Here is a 25970-nt window from a genome sequence, read left to right on the forward strand (position 1 = left end):
AAATTCTTGAATAGCTGCAAAACTGGCAGCTTCTCAAGAAGGGCCCAGTTCCATTTTGTTACTGCACTTCATTAGTTTGACACTTTTAATCCCTATACATGTATTTGTTTTCATATCCTTGATAAATTTCTGTTTCTTGATTTTATTCATTTCCTTCATTTTACATTCAGTTTAGGTCATTTCCAAAATGTAAAGTAGGAGTTTTGGTTTATTCCATGTGACATGCGTGTCTTTGAGTCCACCATTATCAATTAATGTATTGCCCACTGTTATACAGTGCAGTTCCAGAATTGTGCACAATTGAGCCAGACTACTCAATGAGGCTGATTTAGTAATGTAATCAGCACTTGTACAAAGCCACTTTTACTTGAAAGTTTTCTAACATTGTTACATATTGTGTATTGTGTATATGTATTGTTTAACTGATTCGGTGTTCCTTCTTGTTTGAGAAAACAAACAGGAGCTTGCCAACATTGCAGCCATGGAGTATGCATAACACTGAATCCATTGTGCCTGATGACTTGACCTGTCCTTCTGGAGACTGTGCCTCTTACAACCAATCTGCATCATCCTTCACCTTCCTTTCCCAACGTCAGCTTCTGTATCAGCAACAGCATTCTGATAGTTTTCATACTGCAATGAATGCACAAATGCTCAGATGTTAAAAAAGAGGATGTGACAATACCTAGGTTCATATTTATTATACATAACCATTTTTCAGTAAGAATCTGCATGCATGTAACCAGTCATTTTTGTTTTGTCTGAAAATATGTGTTCTGTGCCTTTTATTTTGTATCGCTTAGTGTTGGAATTGTAAGAGCAGTTAATAGTAGTTTGAAATATCTCTGGCTTATAATTCTTATGTGTGGTAAATAATAACACTAAACTTTCTTTTGCTAAACATAAGCGGAATTGAAGCATTTATGTGGGCAGTTTGTATCTTGTTACCCTTAAAAATGCAGGAAGTGTCCACTGTTTTCTCTCATGGCTATGTTTTGGACATTTTAATCTAGAAACTGGAACTGTGCTAAAATTAATTCTTTCGTGTCTCTTAGTTCCAATTGACATAATTTTCTGTTGTTTATGTTTTGTATTAGATGATTTTCTGGCATGAATGTTACCATTGAAATGCCTATAATTCAGATATTTGAAATATTTAAGTAATGTGTTACTTTATCTACAGATCTGCAACACAATTCAAATACTAGTATGCTGGAATGTATAAATTGCCATGGATTTTGATCTGTGAGGGGATTAAAAATTGACCTACCATAATTCCGAAATATGTTTAACTTATCATTTAGCTGACGTTTTAAGTTTCAAATTATTCTGAGTTAATTAATTGTAACATTTTCTGTTGTAATATATTGATTTAAGTCACACTTTAGAGTCTGCATTATGATGCTCCTGCATTTGAGCATTATTAATGAAAATGTAATTATGAGATATGATTATGTTGCTACCATAATTGTAATTGCTCCATTGTATTTTTTTCCCCATGTATTATGACTCATAGTGCAATAAAACGTACCTTGGAATATTTATTGGTTAGTGATAATTTTTATAACTTTGTAGACACAGGAGTCAGTGGAAGACTCTGATGAAGTGAACCAGAGCAACCTAAGTGCTTTAGTTGATGCCATTCGTTCAGCAGGGTACCATGTAAGTAACACAATGATGGTGTCTATTGGTACATGACACAAATGAGTAGCATTTTTATCTTTTGATTAGCTTTTTTTTTTCCTTGTTTTTTTCTTAAGTCTTCATTTTGATTGCATGTGTCACAGTGACATCAGCTTTTCTGTAATTTCAGTGTTGTATATTTTATTTTGTTATTGAAGTTACTTGTATTGACTTCAGGTAACAGAGAACCAGAAACAGATTGTGATAACAGATGGCGGTGAGGAACTCTCATTTGATGGGACTGGTGGAGAGCAGCACATAGTATATGGCGATGCAGAACAGGTGTGTTAAGTTTTTTACATTTTTTTTTACATTACATTACATTACATTACATTACATTGCATTGCATTCCATGGATCCAAAGTTAGTCAAAATGACTGTAGGATGTGGAATAAATCATGTCTTTTCAAAACATATGTATAGTCCCAATGGAGTTCTCATGCAAGAGAAACCAAGACTACAGAGTGACTACACACAAGGCTATTTAATGATACATAAGGTATTTTCTAGACAAGAGGTATTCATCAGCAGAGTAGAATGAATGTGTATTTAAGTATCCTTTCAGTTCTATTTTAAATCATGTCTTTTCATTCATAAGACCTTTGAGATCACATGGCAGGTTATTAAAAATGTTGATCCCAGCATAATATGCGCTTTTCTGAAAGCATGAGAGGTTAGCAAATGGTTTACGAAGACGGTGTTTGTGTCTTGTTTTCATACTCATTAAGTTTGTGTGTGGTGGAGGTGTCTTTCAGTTTGATATTCCTGGTCAAGGTGACAGTGGCATCTTAAAATGGCTGAAATGTTGGACAGCCAAGTGAGCAAGTAGAGAATTTTCCACAGAGAACAATTGAAAATAAAACTTTTCCTTTGATATTTTTACATTCTGAGTAGGCCCTCATTATATATTAATTTTAGTTTGATAGGTTTCAGATGTCATGCATGACAATAGAATTATTAACACTTGAACACTGCCCCTATTTTCTTTGATCAAATCACTGGAAGTTAGTTAAATTTCCAACAGTTGTCAGTAGGTGACAGAAAACAAGTAGATGCTTTCAAATGTAAGGTGTGAGATGGAAACCTGCTGCTTGCTGTGTGACAGCAGTAGTTACTGGGTGACAAAGAGGAAATAGAACAGGTGTTTTCTGTGTAAGCAGCACTGACTTGTGCATCAGTCTCTGCTTATACAGAATTTTATTACCCATTATTGCAGTAATACCATACTACATATTTTATAAGAGCTGCTTGAAGTGAGCCCTTGTGCCAAGCATATAACAATTTGTCGATCTTCAGCCATATCTGAATGCCCTGTACCTTTTCTCCAGTTAGAATATATTGTCTTGGATTGTCTCTTTTTGTCAGGAAATCAACCCATTATCTGCCCCATTTTGACAGGCTTTGATACATGTGACTCTGTGAGAACATTCTTGTGGTTATTTACAGGCCTAAATGAACTTTTTGCAAGTTTTCGTTCTTTTGAAGGATTAAACTATTACTTTTGAATTATATACCTCATTGTAAGAGTAATGGAATTCAGACCTTAAAACAAATCTGAGAAAGCAGAACTTTCACTCATTACCAAATTAATCACAGTACTTTCACTGTCATATTAGCAGGATACACAGTAAATCTCTGCTGTATTCATGGTGTTGCTACATTTCCTTCTCATTTGAGGTCTGTACCAAGGACAGCAACAACAGTTTACGCATCAATGTGTTTTGAGTGTTTAAGCCAGGGTAGTGTTCAGCTACATCTTTTTCTTTAGTGCAAAGAATGGACTGTTTTGTGGCCTCAGTAGTGTAATGAGTAGTATCAGTCTTTCTACATTATTCCAGAAATTGTGTGAGGCTTTGTTCTTAATTGAATACTTTGTCAGTGAAGTTGTGGAATTATATCCCCCAGTATTAGAACACCTTTTGTAATAATTTGATGAGGTGATTAATACTCCTTGAAGTACAATTTCTGTGATATCCAGTGTTACAGATTCTTCTTGGACAGTCATGTCAGTACAGAATAAAAATCTGTAACATTTCAGAAAGTGTCTTTTTCTGTTCTTAGACACTGATATAATGATTGACACAGAAGACTGATGTACACATACATATGTGGATGGAGGAATGAATACATAGACTGGATGGAGGATTATGCAGGTGGAGCGATGGACAGATTGATACATAGATGGATAAGCACAATAGACCATTGAAGGTCGCAGTGCTAGGATCAGTTTTATGGCTCACCCCTCATACTCATACTCATATATACATGGATAGGCAGGTGGCCAGTACATGGTTTATGTGTATTGGTATATTGAACTCTTGTTTCACCCATTGTATCAATTTATTCCATGTTACTTGCTGCATGGTGTCTGATATGTTTTTGGTTTTGACATCAGCAGTGATACTGCAAAGTTTGCCTGCTTATAATTTATAGATGGCTAAGGGGCAATGAAATAGTTTATGTGCATTTGATTCTCTGCTAATAAGATTGACCTGTTTGCAGATAATGCTGAATGAAGATGGTGATCCCATTGAAATGGTATTGGGAAATGATGGTCCAATTCAATTTGTGATACATGAAGCAGGAAATGTAGTTAGTTCAACAGACCGCAGTTTAGAAGTTGTCACAAATACCTGATGAGATAGCTTTACATATGCTTTATGTCATGGTTGTCCAACTGTTTGGCATCTGGGTAATGTCAATTCAGGTTCCAGTTCAATTTTTCATGTAACATTAATGTTTGCATCTGTTCATGTTTCATCCAGTGAAACAAAAATATGAATAGTGTATATTATGTTTTATAGAATTTATAGGCCATAGAAGGGAACATGTTATATATTTTATTATTTAATTTTGGAATTGATATTATTTGCCTATATTGTAGTCTTTATAAACTGAAGAATAGAACACTGAACTCCGATAGAAAAGACCTGGAATGGTAATGGTACAATTAATGGGTAAGTTTTAACTTACAAAGTCATTCCTAAAAATCATTATCCATACATTGTACAGAGATAACCTCTGTGTGAGGTGTAGCTAGAAAGTTTCAGGAATGACTTTGTATGTTAAAATTCATCATACCAGTTAATTGCTATTATCTTCTTCCCTTTTTCAGCTGTACACAAAGCTACTTCCTACTATATTTGGTAGTCATTTCTGGGGTGAATGTACTGATATCACTTTCAGTGTGTGTGATGTATGCTGGTGAACCTTCTCCAGTGACTCAAAATGTCCCTGTTTCTGTAGCTGGACACACAAGTCATATGGAGCAAAACTGGGAGAACAGGGACACTGTTGCATCAGAAATTGCCTCACAGATACTACAATGTGAGATGGTGCTCTTGTCTGACCGCAGGTCACCTTTTCCGCCTCTTTCACCTCTTTCTACCATGCTGTAGAACTTTGAGGTAAAATTGACATTTTATCCTTGGGAACAAATTCTGAGCTGACAGCTACTTGTTTATTAAAAAATATGTAACCTTATCGAAGAAATTTTGTAAACTTGTTCTTCCCTTAGTCATTGGTCATCAGTCAAGTTTTTGACACCATCATAGCACAGGCCATTTTCATTTCATTGTTGGTGGTTAAAATTTTACAAACATTTTTCTGTATCCATCCTTAATTCTGCTGCTATCATTCTGATAGTCATTCCTTGATTGGCGCAAACCACTCGCCACACTTTTTCAACAGTTTCATCAGTTTTCACTATTGTGAGCTGGCCAGATCAAGAATTATCATGGACGTCTTCTCTTCCTTCATGAAATCATGTATTCCGCTCAGAAACTCAGTCCTTTGACACTGCAGACTCCCCATAGTCTTCTTCCAAGAATTATAACTTTCAGCAGCTATTTCCTTCAATTTTGTGAGAAATTTTAGATCAATTTGCAGGTCAAAAAAAATATCAGGCATGTTTATGTCATTGAAACATGAAGTACTTTAATTTTACTTAGTACTGTTAGGCATACAATAAATGCACACAAATGCACAATCAATCAAACAGTAGTTGAAAAACACAAAACAGTGACAGGTTTGAGGCAGGATGTGACATCAGCACTCTACTATGGTAATTCTTGAAACTTTATAGCTACCCATACATCAGAACCCATAGGATGTTTAACTCTGTTATATATAGGCTTTTAAAGTATGTTCTACCTTTTTTATTTCAGTTTGTTTTTAATTTATGTGTAATATTGTGGACTCCTATATACAGGACAATGAAAATAGCATAAAGTGACTTATAGGCCTGTTATTGTTTACCAATTTTATTAATAATTAATTATTTTTTAATTATTTTATTCAGGGTGACTTATAAATTCAGGGTCATATGACACCTTGTTTATTTGGCAAGACATGGTGAAATGTAAAAAGGGAAAATTTGTTGCAACTCATGTATTTTCACTTCCAGGTGTTGGGAGTTTTTTCCCCCTAGAACAAGTTTTGCAGCACTACATTCTTCAAGTGTCGGTAGTAAGAAGTTAGAGTGATATTGCCAGAATGATGAAAAGGGGTATGTTACTGGTATAAGGGGCCAAAGGATAAACATACAACATGAAACAGAAATATTGAACTTATGTTGTTATAGTATGGTTAATTATGGCAAAAGGTTGCAAGTCCACAGAACTACAAATGCATTTGGAACACCACAAAGGTTTGCACATTCAGTGCCAGTGGTTCAGTCACTTTTTACCTCAATGGTGGATTGGTCCAGGAGGACCACTGAAATGTCCACTGCATTTCCCAGACTTCACATAATTGGATGTTTTCATATGGGATCACTTGAAATCCATAGCAGAAAAAAAGAAGGTAAAGCTATACCTCTAACAGGCCATGGGGGCCTGTAGGGTTGTGAGATGTCAAGATTCCCACATTTTCTAGTTAGCCGGCTCAGATGGCAGTCAGGCTGTCAGCCTCACGTGCTGGCTGCCCTTTACCCCAAGGAAAATTCGTGGTACTCATTTCTGTTAGAGGCTGAGTCAACTCCAGGGCCGTAGTGTGGGTGGAAGGATTAAGTAGATTGAAAAATCGAATGACCACATCGGGAATCAAACCAGCAACCTTCCAGCTTGTAGCATAGTGCCCCAACCAACTATCCTATTGCATGCCCCCACTTGAAATCCATGGTTCACAGTGACTGGCCTTGAAACACTCATGCACTTCAGGACAGTATCCATTACTTCAGTGATGTTGGCACTGTATTCACATGTGTGTGCAACACAACAGACACCAGTTTGAACACTTGCTGTAGTGAGAATACAAAATTTTGTGGTGTTCCATACACATTTGTAGATTTGTGGATTCACAGCATTTTGCCATAGATGGCCACACTGCAGCATTGTTTCTGTACAAGTTCTTTCGACAAATTGTTTTGTTCACTATTCATGTTGTAGCTCTTTCTCCGTTATTATTGTTCCACCTACCATGGAAACATCCCTCTTTTGCTTTCATGTCACTGTGGCCACATTGGTATGACCATTGTATCTGGTATGGAGGAAATACTGCTATCATTTCTTTCTTTGACCAGCAGATGTTTGCATATAACTGCAGCAGCTGTGTTGACTCGAAACCCATCAGTTATTTTACCAGACTGATTGCCAGCAATCAGTCATTTATAGCATCTGAGACAGTGGTATCAGGCAATTGGTGTGTGGTGTTCAAAGAGAGTGCTTAAAGTTACTTTTCTTCCTGTTTTGAAAGAAGCCCAAATTATGCACCATCTAGTGAGAGAATGAAACTGTATGTCATCTAAACCCAAGCAAGTATTTGCTTAAAAAGGAAATTTTGTATTCAGCTCCTCTTTAGGTGCAGATTAATGTTATGTTGAATTGAGGAATTGTAAATTTATGTGAAAGACACAACCTTACGTTGAGAGCAAGGAGTTGGACAGCCATGAATGAAGTCAGTGCCGTTCTCATGTAGCAGTCAGTCAGCAACATTCATATTTTGATATTGCCTTAATCCCACTGTATTATGTTTGTATTTTACTGTTATTTATTTGTTTTAAAGTAAATGTATTTATTTTGTTATTAATATACTTTAATCCAAATTATTATATCACTTTAATTTACAGTGGTTGATTTGTTGACAGATAAGAATGTATTAAAAATTTAATATAGTGGATTGGTATTAGTGTGGATGAAGTATGTTTGCCTGGGTGATTTATAAGTACGTGTGAAAGTATAAATAGTTATCACTCTTCATGCTCAAGTTATTGTGCATTGTACAGTTGAATAAGTTTGTATGTAATGTGATTTGTACAAATTATTGAATGTATATTAATTAATGATATTAATTAGTTTTCTGCCTTTATTCTTCTATTCGACTAATTTCCTTTGTATTATGTAGACATAGACAAAGAATACACAAAATAGAATATAAAAAATTAGAAAAATTATGGAGGTTATTAAATGCTGGCTATAAAATATGTGTAAGTATTATTAAGAGTAAAGTAAAAAAATACTACCATTCATAAAAATGGAGAACAGCAGCATGGATTCTGCAGTGAAAGATCTTGCTGGATACATTTGTCTAAAACTCGTTATCTAGAAACAGAGAATATAATATACAAATCCATCATAGATTACAAAAAAAAAAGCATTTGGCAAAATTAATGGAAATAAATTGATTGAAATTCTTATAGAATGTAATATACCCATCACCTGGTATGGCAGTGTATGAGAGGGATACAATTTGATGGCAGTAATAGTAGTCAGAAATCTATGAATAGGAATAAATTAACAGAGGTATGAGACAAGACTGCACTTTGTCATCATAAAAAGTAAGATAGAGCTATCCCTGTAACAGGCCATGAAAGCCCATAGGACTGTGAGACATTAAATACTCCCACTTTTTCTAGACAGTCAGCTCACAGATGGTGGCCAGGTTGTCAGCCTTATGCGCTGGCTGCCCTATACCCTAGGAAGATTCCTCGTCCTCATTTCTGTTAGAGGTTGAGTGAACCCCAGGGCCATAGTGCGACTGGAACAATTAAATAAATTGAAAAATCCAGTGACCACGTTAGGAATTTAACCTGCAACCTTTCAGCTTGTAGCATAGTACCTCAACCAACTACGCTACCATGTGGCCCAATTATCTACCATATATGAACAAAATAATACAGAAATGGAGACTGACCAGACATGGAAGCATTTCAGACAGAATATTTATCATTGATGCTGTGATGTGGAAAATGAGATACTACTGGCCAGATCTGAAGATTTTGTAAAATACTCAGTACACGGTTTGAATAATATAGTTGCAGAATTTTCCGTGGAGATAAATATTGAAAAGGTACGGTAAGGGTAAAGTTGTCCCTCTGATTAATTAATTGAGTACCATACCATGAAGATGGAGTGGAGGTATAGTCTACCATTCTTGATCTTGGCATGAGATGGATGTGAGTGACCAGCTTAACATTCCATCTGCTTTACTCAAAGGGAAATAGCCCCTGGTAGCCATTGGATCGAGGTTGGGTTAGCTCCAGAGCCAGTCTGGATGCTGTGGAGAAGAGAAAAATCACCAGTTAAAAATTCTTTCAGCTTATAGCTTCTTTAAGATATTTGGATTTTAGCGGAATGAATTATTATTGTCAAAACATATAAGTTCATGTTAAGTGGGATAAAATACATGGTGCTGTTTCTGATTCTGAATGGAGGATACCAGATACGGGGTGACTGCGTATGGGTTGAATAAGCAATCGCAGACATCTGACGAGTGCTCAAGTAACAATCTTCTTGTTCCAAACCTCTCAGGGGAGATCAGTGAGTCTTTCAGTCGTATTTAGCACTGATTGCAGTCTTATTTCTCGCTGAAGCGAGCAAGTTTCTGAAGCTCTAGACTTGTCTTCGAGAAGTTCCAACAAGATCTGTGCCAGCCATTATGACATGTGTTTTCAAAAGCTTTCTCATTTGCTTTGGCCGAAATTCGGGATAGGGATGTAAAACAGGCAACCGCCTCCTGATGCTCGTCATTCAAGATCTTCGCCTTTCAGTTGACGCTGCACATATCCTGAAGTTAAATACAGCATCATTAAACATCCTACGAATCGGTTATCTTCGCTAATACTGCTCTTCTATTGTACATGAAATCGGTCGGCAAATTACATTCTTCGTTTATCTTCTAGTCCAGGGGTCTCCAAACTTTTGGAAATGCGGGCCACATTAGGTAATTCAGCACTTTCAACGGGCCGGATAAAATGAGAAATTAATAGCTCTAGGTGTATGAGTTTTATTGAAAGCACAGAATTTCATAAACTAAACACAAAGTACGTGAGAATAAATTATCATATATTAATGACAGCAGACAGTAGCAGCAAATGCTCATATTTTCATCACAAATTATAATAAGACAATTAATGTGAATGATTTAACTCTTTTTGCATTCTTAAAATCTGATTAAATTGAGGTTCAAATTTCGAAATGCTAATCACAAGTAGCGACTTTAAATGTTCATCGGATAAATTTGCCCTGTATTGCGACTTGATGTACTTCATCTGGGAAAAAGTTTGTTCACACAGATATGTCGTCCCAAAAAAAGGAGATAAATTTACAAGCAAATTTCTTTAAGTTTGGAAATTGCTCAGAGTTCAGAAATTTATAAAATTCGATCAAATTTCCTTCTTTGTATTTGTTTTTAATATGATAATTTTCCTTAAGTTCAATAATTTCCAATTGAATTTGACTTGGGACACCAGTAGTATCACAGTCAAACGGATTTTGAAACAATTAATTTCTTGAGCACTGGCATCCAAATCAGCAAATCGCTTCCGAAATTGTTCTTTCAAATGTAAAATTATGAATAATATTAATATTAACATAATATGGAATATCAATATATTTTAAACACAATTTTAATTAATGAATTTGAAATCTATGAACAAATATTTTCTTTCCTGGTACTCATTGGAAAATTAGTTCAATTGGCGCATTTCTGCACAATTCTTTCGCGGGCCGTAGTTTGGAGACCCTTGTTCTAGTCGATACCTATCGAATGGTGGATCGATGTCAGTGCTGATGCTTGTACTGTGCTTCCCACTAGGTGTGGCAGTGATAAATGGGGAAAGGGTGTTGTGTGGAGTAGAGACAAGGGCGGCTCTTGATATTGTTAATTGTCCCCCAAATGGAACCATTAATTAACCCAATAGGAGTGTCATCTAGATTCTGTACCGCGAGTCATTTCATTGCATAGAGGTACAGGAAATGGGACAGAAGTCACTGCCAAGTACGTTGATCATTATGCATACAAAACATAGCCTCTTGTACCGATTGTCACCCCTGTTCAGCATGTAACTGTGCATTTTGAAGTTCAGATCTGAAATTTACACGATGACAGTATGCCCGTACTGTCATATAAAGGCAGACTTTATTCGTGAAGTACTATTATGTTATCTCTTACAGCAATATATGAGTACATTCGAAGACTTTTATTTTATGGGACATAACGTCGTGCATTAGGTGGTGTCCAGTCGAATTTTCGGAGGTATGTTCCTGCGAAACGTCGATTGACTTTCAACGGACTACACGGTATTACTCGTATATCCCAGAAGATAGAATACTTTATAGTCATTGCTGTGAATACCACTACAACAATATGTATTTAGTCTTCACTACCCAAATCATTGTGGCTTCTAACATGGTAACACGTTCCTGTACATGCTTACAAGTATCAGGACAGTTAAACATAAAATATGGAAATTTTACAAAGTAATAAAAAGGGTTAAGTTCATGGAGGTAGGCCTAGGCCCACTGGGGCTGTAGTGCCACAGGAAAAAAGGAAAATAAAAATGGTTCGGAAGGGAACACGGTTAAATTACACATTTAGTGACATACAGAATAAACAAAAAATACACTAGGAACAGTACACTCTGATTCCTTCAGACTGCCTCACCTGGTTCATATCTATGCTGCCATTCGGGAAGACAACACAACAGACCAGTATAATAAAAGTAAATGTTCCTTATAACATAGCCGGTTACGAAAAGATCTAATTAAAACAATGCGTAATACTCGTATTTTAGCTTTCAAAAAACAGAGGGCCGCACCGTATCAACAAAAAGAAGTAAAAGGTAACAACGTAAAAGTGCCCCTGTATTTAACTAAGTAAGCACTATGCCATGAAGGCTTATAGGGGAGTGGATGTATAGACCCACATTTACTTGACCTCGGCACTAGTTGGAGGTGAGTGGTCAGCTTCACACCCCGGCCGCTTTACCCCCGGTGAAAGAGCCTCCGTTGCCCATTGGTTAGGAGTTTCGGTGGACCCCAAAGCCGGTCTGAACGACATGTAGAAGTGAACATTCTTGACCCCACCGGAACCCGAACTCTGACCCTTCGGTCGTCCATCCAGTAGCTAGTCGCTGTACCGACTACGGTATCCCGGTTCGCCAACAGAAAGAAGTAACTGGATAAAATCATTTTATGCAGTTTTATTGTAGATACACTTTTTTAAAAACGCAGGCTATGTGCGTGCAATATTGGTGGTTCTACTTTGATATTATTACGTTGTTCTAGCACCAGCGTAACATTTGATGTTCTGCAGGACTTGAAACTGTTGAGATTGCACGTATAAAACAAGCAGTCCGTTGCATTTCTCATTCATATAAATTTGCAGTTGTCACGATGCTCGAAACATGTTTCCATTTTAACTTACATAAGCTAAAATCAACACTGATATAGATGGCTAAGAATAAATATATATGTTGATTTTAAATATCATTTAGAAGATTTTTGAAAGCTCTTATTTGTATTTAAAAGAATTATTGTACCGGGATTCTCTGCAGTCCACAGAACTCGAAGTGAGAAGATAATGGAATAGTTCATCAACTAGTCAGTCTTCAAGAAATCCTATGAGTGAAGTACGGTAAGCATTATCATTGAGTTCTGCACACCCATAGAAGAGGTTACATGTACTGTCTTCGCTCGCTTGGAAACCGGGATCGTGGGTTCGAATCCCACTCAGGGGATGGATGTTTAGTTTGTGTGTGTGCGTTCTTCTGTGTTTGTATACAGGTAGAGGCCTTGCGACGAGCTGATCACCCGCCCAAGGAGTCCTACCGAATGTGTAAGATCTATGCTACCGGGAGTAAATTGGCAGGTGCATGAAGCTAACAACTCACCCCCATCTAGTGCCTAGGCCAAGAATAGTGGAGCTAAACCTCCGTTCCCTTATACTTCTTCATGGCGTGGTGCTCAATTAATTAAGTAGAGAAAATAATTTTAGTTTTTAAAATTTTGTACAATTACAGCTCCTTTAAAATAACTGTGACAGTTTTAATATTACAGTGTGTGTCATGAGGCAGATCTTTCAACGTGGAACGTGGGCTTGAGGGCTGGGCGTTGTGTTTGAATGCCTGCAAAACTACTTGTTTTACCAAAGCTACGCTGCTGCAAATATTAACACCATAATGCGTTGCTACTCTCATAAGCCCACTCAAGTTTTTGACGTTCATATGGACAACACTGATGTAATGAATTGCATCACGTACTACTGTTTGTTGCACATTAGTTATCGTGTCGCTAGATCTGTAATGAGATGCAACGTTTAATTAGTACGATACATTCACGTGACTTACATCTGGACAGTTTCCAAATGACTGTCCGCTGGCCGTTACTGAGTCTACTGCAGCTGCATTTATATGTAAGAATTTTCACCTCCTTTTCATCTCCATGTCTTTTAAACGCTTTTTCTTTGCACCCTGTCCATGGAGAAGCAGTGTCCAGCCAGTGTTCAGTCTGCATCCTCCCTTGATTTTTTCTGAATATATTTCAATTAAATTTAATATTAAGAATATACACTAAAATTTACTGGGTGAATTTAATTTCGGCTGATATCAATTTAATGTTATTGTGGAAAATGATCTGAGACAGTTGTTGCACCTGTTATCTATAATTATTAAATTATAATTGCTATATTACATTAAACTGAAATATAACTTTGTCGAGTCTGTTAAAAAGTTCCATTATGCAACAAATTGGGACATGGCATATAACATGAGCCTATACCTCATTCAGGTCAATGGCATCCATTTAAAACCTTTAGATATGGTGAGTATTTAACGAAGTGCGAAGGAAAAATATTTTCTATGCAATATGAAGAGCTTCTGAACAATCAAGAAGTTGTGTCAGTATTAAATGCAATGAAGTATGAAACAGTGAAAAGAATTTATTTGAAAAATATTTTGATAAATATAAGTACAGGCTCACAGTTACTTTACACTTCGAAATATCTCACAGACAAAGAAAAAAATACGTACGTCACGCTCATTGCCATGTCGTGGAGACCTACGTAATATTTATATTAAAAATTAATTTTGGTTGCATTTAGGGATAAATAATGTATGCTCTAATGCCAAGAATCTGTAACCTGACCCTCTACATATTGACAGTGGTCAATCTGGCCTTACAGGTGAAAGTAAGAATCCACATCTCAGACAGCAACACTGACCGCCCTGAGGGTAAGCTCCCCACTCCTACCTCACGAACTTCCATCTCTGTAATGTAAACTAACCGTCCTTTAGGACCACTTTAGGACCAGTCTGAACATGAATAAAATTGGTCGGTCATATTTTAATATATACTTCATTTTTCTTACCGGATTTTATAAAGGCCTAATTAGAGATGAAACATTCCGACAGGCTAAAAATTCATCTCATTAAGATGTTCTTCATCTTGCGTGTTATGTACTGAAAGCTTAAAATATTTAGGGGAACGCTGTGTGGCGTAATAATTGTGGTCTCTATATGGGTGGTCAGAACGGCCTGCAGTAAAGAAACCAAGAACATTGTTTATGGGCTCGGCCATGTAGTAAAATCCACCCGTATATTTACGTACGAAACCGTAGTGTAGATAAATTTGGAGGATGCGTGTGCATTGTTTGGAAATAGCTCTGAAACAGCGATCGTTATACTGATCTCCCTTGAGGGTTTTCACCCTCCAAAAAGCAAACGGTTCCAGTGTGTGATCACGTGATATTAATTGGCTGAAACTGAGAAATTGGCGATGTTCACATTTTCCTCACAGATGGGCTCAACGGGTGCTCTGCTCGTTTTATTACCCTTGGGGTTCCGTCACTCACAGAGGCTCCCTTAGATCAAAACACGATTTTTCATTTAAGAGTTCTAGCCTGTGTGTAGTCCGTAGAAAGTCAACCGACATTTCAGAGGAACATGTCGCCTCCATCTTCATGGTGGAAGAATAAGCCAAGAAAGAAACAATCATGAAGCAGGTAGGAAGCAGCTCAGCTTCATGCTCGATTACTTCTTAGCTTGTTCTTCGACACTGAAATTGGAGGCGACATATTCCACCGGAACGTCGATTGACCTTCAACGGACTACAGGGGGTTACAGAGAAAATGGTACTCTTCATAGCCATCGCTGTGAGAATCTCAAATCCAAAGTGAATCTGAATATCTATTTCTGCACATACATTGGGTTTCAAATAGGAGTGCCTTAAAAGAGTACGACTACCTTCATGCAATTTATTTAACACGAAAGAGATACAAGCGATAACGAAACAAAAAATCCGCGATTCTGCAAGCCTTTCGTGCCTCGGCTTGTAATTTTATTTTGCGTCAAATTGTAGAACTTAGTCACGAGATTTTTTTTTCTTGGCACTACAGCCCCAGTGGGCCTAGGCCTACCTCCATGAACTTCTCCGTTCACTTCGGTTTTTCTAGATCTTACACATTCGGTAGGACTCCTTGGGCAAGTGATCAGCTCGTCGCAAGGCCTCTACCTGTACACAAACACAGAAAAACGCACACACACAAACTAAACATCCATGCCCTGAGTGGGATTCGAACTCACGATCCCAGTTTCCAAGCGAGCGAAGACAGTACATGCCTTAGACCGCTCGGCTACCGTGACTGGCGTTGGTCACAAGAAATGGACTAAATATTTGGATCAAAGAGGAAGGCCTGAAAAAATTGTGCAGTAAGGGGCTCCGTAGCCGGTCACGGTAGCCGAGCGGTCTAAGGCATGCACTGTCTTCGCTCGCTCGGAAACCGGGATCGTGGGTTCGGATCTGTTTCCTGTGAGGTACGAACTGAATTCTTATATATTATTCTTATNAAATCAAGAAGGGCGATACGGACTGGGCATTTGAGACGGCTTGAGGAAGGTAAGTAATGCATACAAATTTCAAGTTCGGTTATCTGATCGAATGGAACCACATGGGAGACCTGGATGCAGATAGGAGAATAATATTAAGACGAATACTAGAGAAATAGAGTCTGGGAATGTGGACAGGTTTCAACTAGCTCCGGCGACTCAGAATGAACCTTCTGTTTCCATGAAAGTCGCGGAATTTTTTTGACTGCTCACTGTTTCCAAAAAGTACACTGCTCATTGGTATAAGTTAGTTTTGTTAAATTCCAAAACTGTGGAAAATGTATCGAATTCTGAGCCGGTTTACTTGTTCACAGAATGCAGCCAACGATCCCTATAGACGTTTCTTTCAGTAACCGACTCTGAACCTTAATTTTAGTCCATTTTAGACGACACTGCAGAGGTTAAGTTATAGTACGTAAGGTTAGGCATCCCGCTATAACGGCGACCAGTGCTGCACTCACATTTTTCATAACTGCAACCACTGCAGCTGATTCCATAGTGGCGTGTCAAACACTAGACAGGTGAACTTCGCCTGGTTTCGACAGAAAGAGGAAAGGAGATAGTACGCTTTCGGGTAGCTGGTGAGAAGCGGGAGAATGTGTGGTTATCGAAGGAACAGAGTTGGTTTCTAGTGTTTCACAGTGTTAAATAGGCCCACAAGTACATTAGTTTCATAGTGCTGAACTAAATATCAGAATTATCAAACGAATATTATCGAAGTGTTTTATTACAGTGATATAACTCTGAAGACTGGGTCCCGTAGTCGCCGTACATACAACACAAGCCGTACGTATTCAGAATAAATTTACCGTAGTTTTGTTGTAGAAATACATTTACTTTAGTTTTATTGCAGACCATGGTGCTCAGTCATTTGGTTGACACTTTACTGTGGCCAATTATACCGTACTTACTTGATACTTGAATGTTTATAAGTACAGACGAGACAGAAATACGATGAATACGGTCGGTTGGTCAGTCGGGTAATTTGGTACTGGTCTTCGCCAGCACAGTGAATCTCGTTTATGGGTCCCGTCGGAACCCATGACAACACTTTTGTTTTTTCCAAGACTTCTACGTATTTTGAAATGAGACCTCTCTTCGTCGAGAGAAATGGTCTGTCTTCTAGTGGCCTTCCCACTGTTAAGGGGGTGACGAACCCCCAGTTATATTAAGATTCTATGCTCCAATCTGTGTTCCTCTCAACTCTCCCCACGAGAGGTATGTCATGAATCAAAAAATATTTTTTCCATCAAATGCAAATCCAAGGCGTCTTTTTCAGAAGAAAGGAAGATAATTTTGTTGATTTTAGTTAGACAGACTGAAGTTTTCATTTAACTTTATCCAGAATTTAGACGATTGGCGTTCTTATTTAAAGGTTAAGCCCTTCCGTAAGGAAATTATACTCGTATTTTCTGAGTATAAAATCTGTCGTGCCAAAATGACAAGTGGGTACAAGATTAATTAATACTACTTGACGTCCATATGAACCACGTATTTTCTTTTATGTTCCATATGAGGTTCTCACAAAACTACATAATGAGGAACTTAATTAACTCGTACACTTCTCCAACTATAATAAGAATGATTAAGTGATAAAGGAAGGCCGCGCCACAGCTCAAGCGGTTAGTCGCTGGCATCCCATCGATGCGGCTCGGGGTCGATCCCGGGTCTGGTCAAGTGGGATTTGTGGTGGACAAAGTGGCGCTGGGGCGGGTTTTCTCCGGGTACTTCGGTTTCCCCTGCCAATCTTCATTCCACCAAATTCTCCTTCATCATAATCACCCGGGGCAGGCTACAATAGGCCAATCAGTGGCCGCCGTGCCGAGTGGATCCAGCTGGACTCCACTCCCCACTAAGCAAATTAAAAAGAAAATAAATAAATAAAATGGGATAAGGTGGGCAGGCAATGTAGCACGAATGGGGGAAGCTGAATGCATATGGGATATTGGTTGGAAAGCCAGAAGGAAAAAAGATGACTAGGAAGACCAAGACGTAGGTGGGTGGACAATATCAGAATTGATCTTGGAGACATAGGATGGAATTGAATGGATTGGATTGATCTGGCTGAGGACATGGACCAGTGGAGGGCTCTAGCGAACGTGGTAATGAACCTTCCGGTTCCATAAAATGCTGGGAAATTCTTGAGTGACTGCACAATTAACTCCTTCTCAAGAAGGGCTCAGCGCCATGAGTATACTTTTTATTGCTAGTGGGGTGGGACTAAGTCCCTTGTACTGCGGCCACTTCTGGCCTATTGTACCAGCCCAAGATGATAGGTGAGGGTGATTGTGGAACAATTGGTGGAATGAAGATTGGCAGGGGAAACCGAAGTACGCGGAGAAAACCCACCCCAGTGCCACTTTGTCCACCACAAATCCCACTTGACCAGACCCGGGATCGAACCTGGGCCGCCGCTGTGGGAAGCCAGCGACTAAGCGCTTTAGCTATGGCGGGGCCTTAGCGCTATGAGTAAGTAACGGGGTTCCCACAGCAGTGACTGTAAACAGTAAGGTATTCTGTGGTGTAACACCGCATGTAGTTTGGAAAAGCAAATGGAACTTAAAATGGAAAAGAGCGTTCTGTTCTTTTCTTTTAGTTCGTGTCTGTTTCGCAAGTTGTGCATTGTCCTTACCTTTATGTGATCCGTGTCTGCTTGTGATTTTCCCGGACCTCCAAGAGAGGGGTGACCGTGGTGACATAGTGTCTGACTGCAGACCATATCAGTTTCCTTCAGATTTCCGTAGTATGCACATTCCATGTTGTACAACATATTATCTTGTCTTTTTTCATCGATGCCATATAATCTCGTATTTAACACAGCGTTGTAAACTAACGGAAAGTAGTAATATTATGACATAATTTCGATCGGAGCATTTAGCGATGAGATTATAACATTTCGTTCTGCATATCTGCACCAGATATTGGTGCCAAGTTTTAAATGAACACAGCATTAACATCTAAAAAAATTGTTTAAAGAGTTAAGGCAGGCATTCACTAGATCGCGTTGTACCCATCGGACGGACCGGATGCTAAGGAGTCCTACCGTCTGTAAAATAATAAAGAAACTGAGATATCAGCCCTATGCTCCAAATGGGAGCAAGAGGAAGCACAGGTAATTCATAACTACGTAGTATTTTTCGTAAGCTTGAATCACTTCTTGTCGATGCCACACATCTTGATCAGATGTGTTCGCGCCGAAGGGGAGTAGGGACATTTTGCATGGTTGGATCCCACCCACAAGACTAATTTACTATGAGCTGAACAGGGATTATGGAGAATCAAGTAAAATCTGTTCACCACACTCCTGATAACAGCAAGAGGGGATTGATTTTAAGGATTAATGTCTGTAGGAAAATATGTACGTGTTGAATTGAGTGATGTATAGTATAGACATGGTAATGCGGTAATCCACAGAAATAGTTGGATTTATGAGTACACAGACAGGCTGACACATAGACAGGATTGAGTAGGCAGGACAGGCAGATTGCAGAGACTCATTTCCGCCACTTGCAAACAATTGCTGCCTCCTACATGCTGGTTTATTTCTCGGCGTATTCTTCAGCCCTGAAGATGGAGGTTGCATACTCCTTTGAAACTTCAGTTGACTTTCAACGGACTACATGGCGTAATATCTAAGAAGACAAGACTCTTTAGTATGTAACTATTTTATGCAGTTTCGATCTAAAGGCATTTGCCTTAAAAAGACAAAAGGCATTTGCGGAAGCCATTGCTACGAGTTTAATATGTGGTCTGTCTTAGGTTTGAGCTGAATACACCAGAACGTTAGTAAGGCCCATTTTCTTGTGTCATATAAATTTATAATTTGTATGGTAATTTTTTGTTTTTTGTTTTTATTGCTACTGGGGTGGGACCAGGTCCCTCGTACTGCAGCCACTTCTGGCGTATTGTACCAGCCCCAGATGATAGGTGAAGGTGATTGTGGAGCAATTGGTGGAATGAAGATTGGCAGGGGAAACCGAAGTACTCGGAGAAATCCTGCCCCACCGCCACTTTGTCCACGACAAATCCCACTTGACCAGACCCGGGATCGAACCCGGGCCGCCGCGATAGGAAGCCAGCGACTAACCGCTTGAGCTATGGCGCTGCCCAATTATACGTTTACAGTTCGAACATTAACATATTGTCATATACTCAGGAGAATTCACAAGCAGACTTCTGTATTCGACTCTGCCTAGACGAAGAAAAGGTGGCAACCCTCGTTGCTTATCTTATTTTACGACTTTGTATCAACTGCTGAAGTTAAGTAGCTTAGACTGAAGCGGCCATGCTTATGTTACGCTTTTCTTATTCTCTTTGAGGATTTATGTGGATTGTGTAGCAGAACTGCCTGCCACCAAGCGGATTATGAACAATGTACCCCTCGAGTGGTAGTCATAAGGGCGTTTGATGACACTCACTCGTCTTACGTTACATTAAATCCGTCGTTCTGTGTATACTGTATAGAGATCTTGCGTCATAACATTAGTCATGAAGTCTATGTGCCCCATTCGACCCGAATCCCTCCTTGTTTCCTGGACACACTAATGGCATACTCAAGGCAGACTTGAAACACTATGGCGATGAAACACGTTTTTGTTCCAAGCGACATTCTGGTTGTACAGAACAGGCCATTGGATCGTCGTGGAAGAGACAACTTATTTGTATTCAGTGCTGTAACAGCAACATTGAAGAGCCTTTATAGTATTTTCACAGTGTGATAGTAAAATCCGAACATGCAATTTTCAGCGATAGTTTCGTGAGTTTACATTGCCTTATGTTCCTCGACCATTTTCTTAGATACAGTCTGAGATCATAAACTGGTGACCGCGTACGCGTGCCCTACTGCTTTACGTATTCAGTTTGTGGACGCTGTTGCTTCCAAGCCTCAAAAAGAAGAGCAGGAAATTTCAGTCTCTGGTCCTTACGGTCAATATTTACATTTCGTATTTATTGCGCATAAAAAATAGACAGCTTACTAGGAAATTCTTTCTTGCCACAAAGAGGCGAAGAGTGGTCGAACTTCGAAAGGATAACATCAACGTTATGGAGGCGTTGCTGACACAAGAGACACTTTTAAAAGGGAGTGTAAGATGGGGACTTGGCCTATGGGAAACGTAACAGATGGCACTTGTCGAGAATTTTGGCCCATGGAAGATTCGTAAGACTGGGCATTGTCAGAGGCTGTGCTTCCTTTGTTTCGAGTATATATATCGAGTGGGCTCAAGCGGTTAGTCCCTGGCTTCCCACCGTGGCGGCCCGGGTTCAATCCCGGGTCTGGTCGAGTGGGATTTGTGGTAGATAAAGTGACGCGGGAGCGGGTTTTTTCCGAGTACTTCGGTTTCCCCTGCCAATCTTCATTCCACCAATTGCTCCACAATCACCCTCACCTATCACCTGGGGCTCTTAAAATAGGCCAGAAGTGGCCGCAGTACAAGGGACTTAGTCCCACCCCACTAGCAATAAAAAAAAATAATATACACTTCCCTGTTGCCACGTAGTAACCGTGGTGTCCACGTCACCGCGGGGGGTGGGGGACACACTATTTAATGGTTGCCTAACACACCTGCTCTACTCTTATATCACAGCTGATGGAAGGGGGGGAACACACTGTTTACTTGCCTGTTACGTCACCGCGGAAATGGTTGCCTAACACACCTGCTCGACTGTTACCTCACCGCAGGCAACGCGTCTTACCGCGTCGCGCGGGGAACAGAATGTATGTTGGTGAAGAATATATATTAAAGATTTGCTATAGTCAGAGGGATGCGAAAAATATTTGTGGAATTTCATTGGCTTTCACTTGTAACACACACATGCTTGTTAATGAAAAATCCTCGAATGTCTTCCATATGATTCTTCACCATGAAAAGTGTCCCGTATAGGTGGTGTTGAACATGTTGTTTACTTCTGGAATCCCTTTTGTCTGAACTTGGTTTTTTGAAGCACGAATGACATGGTGAATTTTTTGGGTACCCAGAAGCATTGGAGCTTTCTGAACCTCTTGTTGAGCAGCATCACTTCTTTGCTATTGTATTTAACATTACAATATTCAAAGGGAACAGGTCATCTTTACAACGTAACAGCTCCTTCCCTCTTTACCATTTTACAGTTTGGGGGGGGGGGATCACTGCACTTGTCCCTGGTTCTCTTGTGTCCCCAGTGCACCTCTGGTGGGCTGGGGTGTCAAAGCTTTGAGCGTTACTGAAAGAAGTTGGTATCCCCAAAATAATTTAATAACATTAAATAATAATACCAACAAACAAATAAATACAGCATGGTAATTGCCATAACAAAATAACATGATGATTTGACCATGAATCTGNAAAGCAGACAAAAACACTTTCTGACAATACTTCTGTCTTTGCAATATTATTGAACCTCTACCCCCGACCAGCTTGGTCAGTCTAGGCAGAAAGCCCAATAAAAGAATGTAACTCACCACTCAGAAATGCTGCCCCATCATTACAATTATCAGAAACACAAATGGGACAATGTAAAGCTACACACATACCAAAAACACCCCAGCAAAACACTTCAAAGTGTTTTTCAAACTCATATCACCAAAACTGGGACAATAAAAACCCAGCTACATAGTATCCTAGCAAACCTTGTCGCAATGTTCCTAACACACATGTCGCAACACAGTGGCCCCTCACCCTCAATGGCCAGCACAAGAATGCAAACAAAATTTAGAATGAGCAACTTAAACAGAATTCCCCCACCTATCTCACTGACCACTGAAAAATAAAATAAAAGCTTCCAACCACTTCTCAATCCTAGATGAAACGTTTACATTCAAAATAACAGGAGGAAGGGGAAAATCACATGGTACATGGGAATGATGGGACTATGTAAATAAGGAAGTAAGAACACAGATGCCTTGGGTTGGGGGATAGAGGAGGGGAGGACACCAGACTGAACAGGCCACTCATCGAGCCATCAGGTAGAACATGGCTCACAACTGCTCACTTGTATGTAAACTTGTCTTCGTGACATGATCTGCTTCCCATAACAGGTTTGCTGATTTGTCTTTTAACTAGCCTTTGCAGTGTTCCACAAATACCATTGCAGGAACCTTTGCTATCTGACACTGCAATAAAGTGTAATTTGACTTCCATACCAAAATCATATTTATGATAACAGAGGTTGTTTCTATACTACAGAGCAGAACCATCAGAAAAAGAGCAAATCTTTGTCAGATCTTCCAGTTTAGCAGAAGGAATGCTGTATAGTTTGCTTTTAAACAAATGCATTGTCATTGCATACATTGTCATGATTCAAACAATCTGATTTAGGTAGGATTTGATAATCTCACAGCAGTCATTGTGAATAGTTCTATTTTCTGGGGTATAATGCCATGTAGTCTCTTGAAAGTCAGCAGTCATTTTGGAGGAACATGTGGCCTCCATCAAAGAATATGCCAGGCAGGAAATGTGCATGAAGCAGGTAGCAAGCAGAGCTCTGCTTATCCTTCAGCCCTGAAGATGGAGGCCACATGTTCCTCCAAAATATCAGTTGTCTTTCAGTTAACTACACAGTCTTATATCCGAGAAGATAGACCTCTCCGCTATGATTAAACAACAAAATTGACATGCTATGGCATTTCATTTTGTGAACAGTAGGTCACAGATTGTCGAAGAGATGTTTCGGCATTATGGCAATGAAATCCTTGAAATTCATCCTATACAATTGAGCAGTATTTTTGGAAAAAATCACAGATAACAGCAGTTTTTCCAGTTTTAAGTTTCAATGTGAATATTTTACTTACTTTTCAGGCAGATCATAGTTTTGCTCCTCAGACCACGGGTGTCATTCTGACGAATGGCACACAGACTGTATGCATACCACTTGCCTGAGACAGTCAGTGTTTTGGCTGTAACTGTGCAAACTTCTGAAAGCCTAGAAACTTCTTAGGATTCCATTTGTTCAACAATTGTCACTGTTTCACTGTCTCGTGTGCAGCACATTCTTCTAAAACTTATAAAGTTTCTTACATACACGCAATGCATCTTTTAAACCTGATTTAAAAGCTTCTGTACAGTGCACACTATATGTTACATGAATCACAAAAAGGAAACACAGCTGTTTCCACTGACACTTTTAATCACTCGATGATGAACACTGGCAACTTAAACGGTTAATCAGTGACATTTATTGAATAAATGATGTGCAACAGGATTCAATAATGTAATATTCTGCTTGCTGTTAACAAAAAATATAAAATATTTATTATATATTAAAAAATTTACAATTTTCTTATGCACATTCCACTTACCAATTTCTGACAGTATATTTTGTATTTTTGTATTTTGTATTTGGGTTCTAACAACTGAAGTTCTTTATATGCTGTACACACAGCTAAATTCACAGTTGCACCAGAGATTGAAACAGCACATTACATTCTATTTACAATATTCACTGCTCATTGTCTGCATTGACCCCTTCCATAGTGCTGATTACAGGATTCACATTCATTTAGATATTCCTTGTGTCAGCCAGCACCCTGCTTATGAGGAGGTTGGTAGGTACCATAATAATTGTATGGCTTGTGATAATTAAGAGCATAAACGACAGCGCTTCATTTACTTCTGCTTCCCTCTATTAAACTTGTTATGGTTGGCATTGTTTTCTCCATCATGTTCTAAGCCTTCATTCACATCACAGTGTTCGCCAGGTTTAGGAGTCCCAAATCAAGCAATGGATATTTATCTGTGCTTGGTATAAAAGGTCTCAGTGGTTTCTTCAACCCATTCTCAGCTTCCTTCCGCAGCCTCAGACCCTTCACTGATATCTGCTGTAGACTTCTTTTTCTTTTTCCTTCTATGTTTTCTATTTCGTTTTCTCTCTTCTATCGAGCTGTCCTGTACTGAATTAAGTTTTTCTACATCAGACACTGTGATATCCTTGCTTTCTAGTTGTGATAAGATTGTCTCTCCCCCTTCATTGCTGTCCTTTATTTTCTTAAAATGTTCACCTCCCCTTGTCATGTTGTCACCCCCACTTTCAACATCTGTCACATTGCCAGTATGAGATTTCAAGAGTTTTGAGTCATCTTCTAACAATTTCATGTCATTGGCAGTCACATCACTGTCTGGGCAACAAGACTTATGAGCAAATGGTCTCTTACATTTTGATGAGGATTGCCGGAAGGGAGGGCTCACTTCTCCAAGGCTAGGCTTATCCCATGAGCAATGTTGTGCTGCCATTGAGTCACTAGAAGTCAACTCACCTTTTGCTGATGAGGGAGATGAAGCACATGTGTATATAGGAGAAACAGAACCACAGCCTTGCCTATGATTCACCACTGATACATTCTTGTGGCTGACAGGTGCCTGTGGAGATGAGCTGGTTTTCTGTCCATTGACAGCACAAGTTGCAGTGGTGGATGCAGCACTCTTCTGTGGCACTGATGGACCTGCAGGTTCACGCTCATACATCATAATATATGCATTAGAGCCAAGGACCACTGATGATGAGATAGCCTGCACCAAACTGTCATCAAATTTATAGTAATGACCCATAGAAGTCTGTGCCACTGCAGTGTAGTGGCCACAGTGGATTGATGGGCCATCATGTATGACCATGGAAACAAGACGATATTTAAGTGGTGCTGGGCCATGGTGAGCTGACCGAGGACAAAGGAACCTTGTAAGATCCAGTCTCAGGGAGAACGAAATGTGTTTGTCAATCTTTTCTCCCATGATGTCGAACCTCTTGATTTGTATGCACAGAACTTGAGGTGGTTTCTCCAAAGAAAATTTCTTTGTAGCTGAAACTTTCCTGTGGCACTGTTCACACCAATAAGCATCATCCCCATCTAGGCATTCTTCGCTGAAGTAGGCTGCCAATGCACCATCCAATGTGGACGTATCGTGAATATCCAGAATAAAGTCTTGACAGTACTGAAATGTTGTGGACACACTACCACACTGCAAACATGTCACTTCTGTTCTGATATAACCTCCAAATATTTGATTCAGAGGTGTAGTTTCCATGCTGTAACTGTCCAAAATGTAGTCTTTGTAGCTTGTCAGGTAGGATTCTTTCATACTTCTCAGAAGATAACACATGAACTCATGGGCGTCCTCTTGCTGACCAGGTACAAGGTCCTCGCTGATGAACTGTAATTCGTTGTATATGAGGAGCGGTTTTATGATAGTGCCTCTTTTCTTCCTTGACGCTTTGA

General features: G+C 39.2%; 2 protein-coding genes and 1 long non-coding RNA gene across 6 annotated transcripts in view; 1 reads left to right on the forward strand and 2 right to left on the reverse strand.

The window, feature by feature from the left end:
- The window catches only part of LOC111861713 (zinc finger protein 184), a 38449-nt gene extending 31777 nt beyond the window's left edge, over nt 1–6672 (forward strand). For all 4 annotated transcript variants that reach the window (XM_023846501.2, XM_023846503.2, XM_023846502.2 and 1 more), the window contains exons 16-18: nt 1576–1662; nt 1861–1965; nt 4186–6672. In XM_023846501.2, the coding sequence (XP_023702269.1) occupies nt 1576–1662; nt 1861–1965; nt 4186–4320 (327 nt within the window). In that variant the 3' untranslated portion in view covers nt 4321–6672. The remainder of the gene's footprint in view (nt 1–1575; nt 1663–1860; nt 1966–4185) is intronic.
- Nucleotides 1–23606, reverse strand: LOC117282105. The gene is made up of 4 exons (XR_004512717.1): nt 23553–23606; nt 9021–9177; nt 8144–8222; nt 1–633 (listed from the first exon to the last, which is right to left on the reverse strand). It is a non-coding gene; the product is annotated as an uncharacterized LOC117282105 (long non-coding RNA).
- Nucleotides 23607–24050: 444 nt separating this feature from the next.
- Nucleotides 24051–25970, reverse strand: part of LOC111861719 (ubiquitin carboxyl-terminal hydrolase 36) — a 28113-nt gene continuing 26193 nt past the window's right edge. The window contains exon 2 of the mRNA XM_023846519.2: nt 24051–25086. Within this exon, the coding sequence (XP_023702287.1) occupies nt 24538–25086 (549 nt within the window). The 3' untranslated portion in view covers nt 24051–24537. The remainder of the gene's footprint in view (nt 25087–25970) is intronic.

The sequence above is a fragment of the Cryptotermes secundus genome, unplaced genomic scaffold (genome assembly GCF_002891405.2).
Source record: "Cryptotermes secundus unplaced genomic scaffold, Csec_1.0 scaffold235, whole genome shotgun sequence".
NCBI classification, from domain to species: domain Eukaryota; kingdom Metazoa; phylum Arthropoda; class Insecta; order Blattodea; family Kalotermitidae; genus Cryptotermes; species Cryptotermes secundus.